Genomic DNA, 1,094 nt, shown 5'->3' on the forward strand with positions numbered 1-1,094 from the left:
TGGACCCTTCGGCCACTGAGGCAGCCCCAACCATCATTGGTGACACTGAGCAGACCTACACCTTCCATGGGGCCCAGAGGGAGCAGCACTGCTCACTCCTGGGCCATATGAAGAGCATCCTGAAAGGCAGCAAGGACAGGACCTCAGCCCCCGAAACTCCTGCCCAACCAGCAGCCGTGCCAGTCCCTCGCAAGCAAGTGCACTTTCAGGAGAAGGTGGTGCAGATCATCCCCTCTGTCAGCGAGAACTTGGAGGATGTGGAGAGTGAGGCTGAGGAGACCACATCGGACACAACACCCATCCTCACCCCACCTGATGCCCCCATCATCCTCGCTCCTCTCAGCTCTGCCGGCCTCTTTTGAGCCCTCGGCAGGAACGAGGACAGGACAGACCTGCTACCCTGGAATGGATAGATGCTCCAGCAGCAGCCAAAGGGCCCCAGGAGGTGGCCCTTTCTGCCTTCCATACTTTTGGGGTGACAACTGTGCCACCCCCTCTTAGAGGGGCTGCCTGCACTACCTGGTCACACGCGTTGTGCAGGGCCAGGGGACAGGCAGTGGTTCAGCCAGGGCAGTGCCAGCACAGCAAGGTTTCTGCTCCCACAGCCTCATACACGTGTCACAACCCTGTTCAGCACTACACGCCACTGCAGTGCTCCTGCCTGACATCTCAGCCATGGCCTGTGCCTCCTTTCTGGCAGCAACAGGCAGGAGGAGGGGAGACTGCCATGCCCCAGAGCACCTTCTCCTGGGGCACTTGTGTCCCTCTGGTCCTCGCTGCACATTGCAGAGCTCGGGGCTGGGCCACATTCAGCACAGGGCACTGCAGCCCGCGGGTTCCCTCACAGCACCTGCACGCGCTGTAGCAGCTTGAGACATCCAAAACATTATTTCAGAAATGGGCTGACACCAAGCACACCCCTGGCCCTAGCACCTGCTTAGTACCACCACCAGGCACTCTCTGAGCCCAGCAGGGAAATAATCTCTGGCCCTGGGGACACCTAAGCAGGAGCAGAGGCCTTCGAGGTGTCCCCTCCTTGGACAGCCCCCTTGAATTAGAAGAACTTTGGGATGATGGAGCAGCCCAGGTCCTGA

General features: G+C 59.8%; 1 protein-coding gene across 1 annotated transcript in view; it reads left to right on the top strand.

Moving 5' to 3' along the window:
• The window catches only part of TMEM72 (transmembrane protein 72), a 7,319-nt gene extending 6,231 nt beyond the window's left edge, over positions 1-1,088 (top strand). Inside the window, exon 6 of the mRNA XM_008643898.2 lies at positions 9-1,088. Coding sequence (XP_008642120.1) covers positions 9-362 — 354 coding nt within the window. The 3' untranslated portion in view covers positions 363-1,088. The remainder of the gene's footprint in view (positions 1-8) is intronic.
• Positions 1,089-1,094: the final 6 nt, after the last annotated feature.

Source organism: Corvus brachyrhynchos, unplaced genomic scaffold (genome assembly GCF_000691975.1).
Source record: "Corvus brachyrhynchos isolate BGI_N302 unplaced genomic scaffold, ASM69197v1 scaffold61, whole genome shotgun sequence".
NCBI classification, from domain to species: domain Eukaryota; kingdom Metazoa; phylum Chordata; class Aves; order Passeriformes; family Corvidae; genus Corvus; species Corvus brachyrhynchos.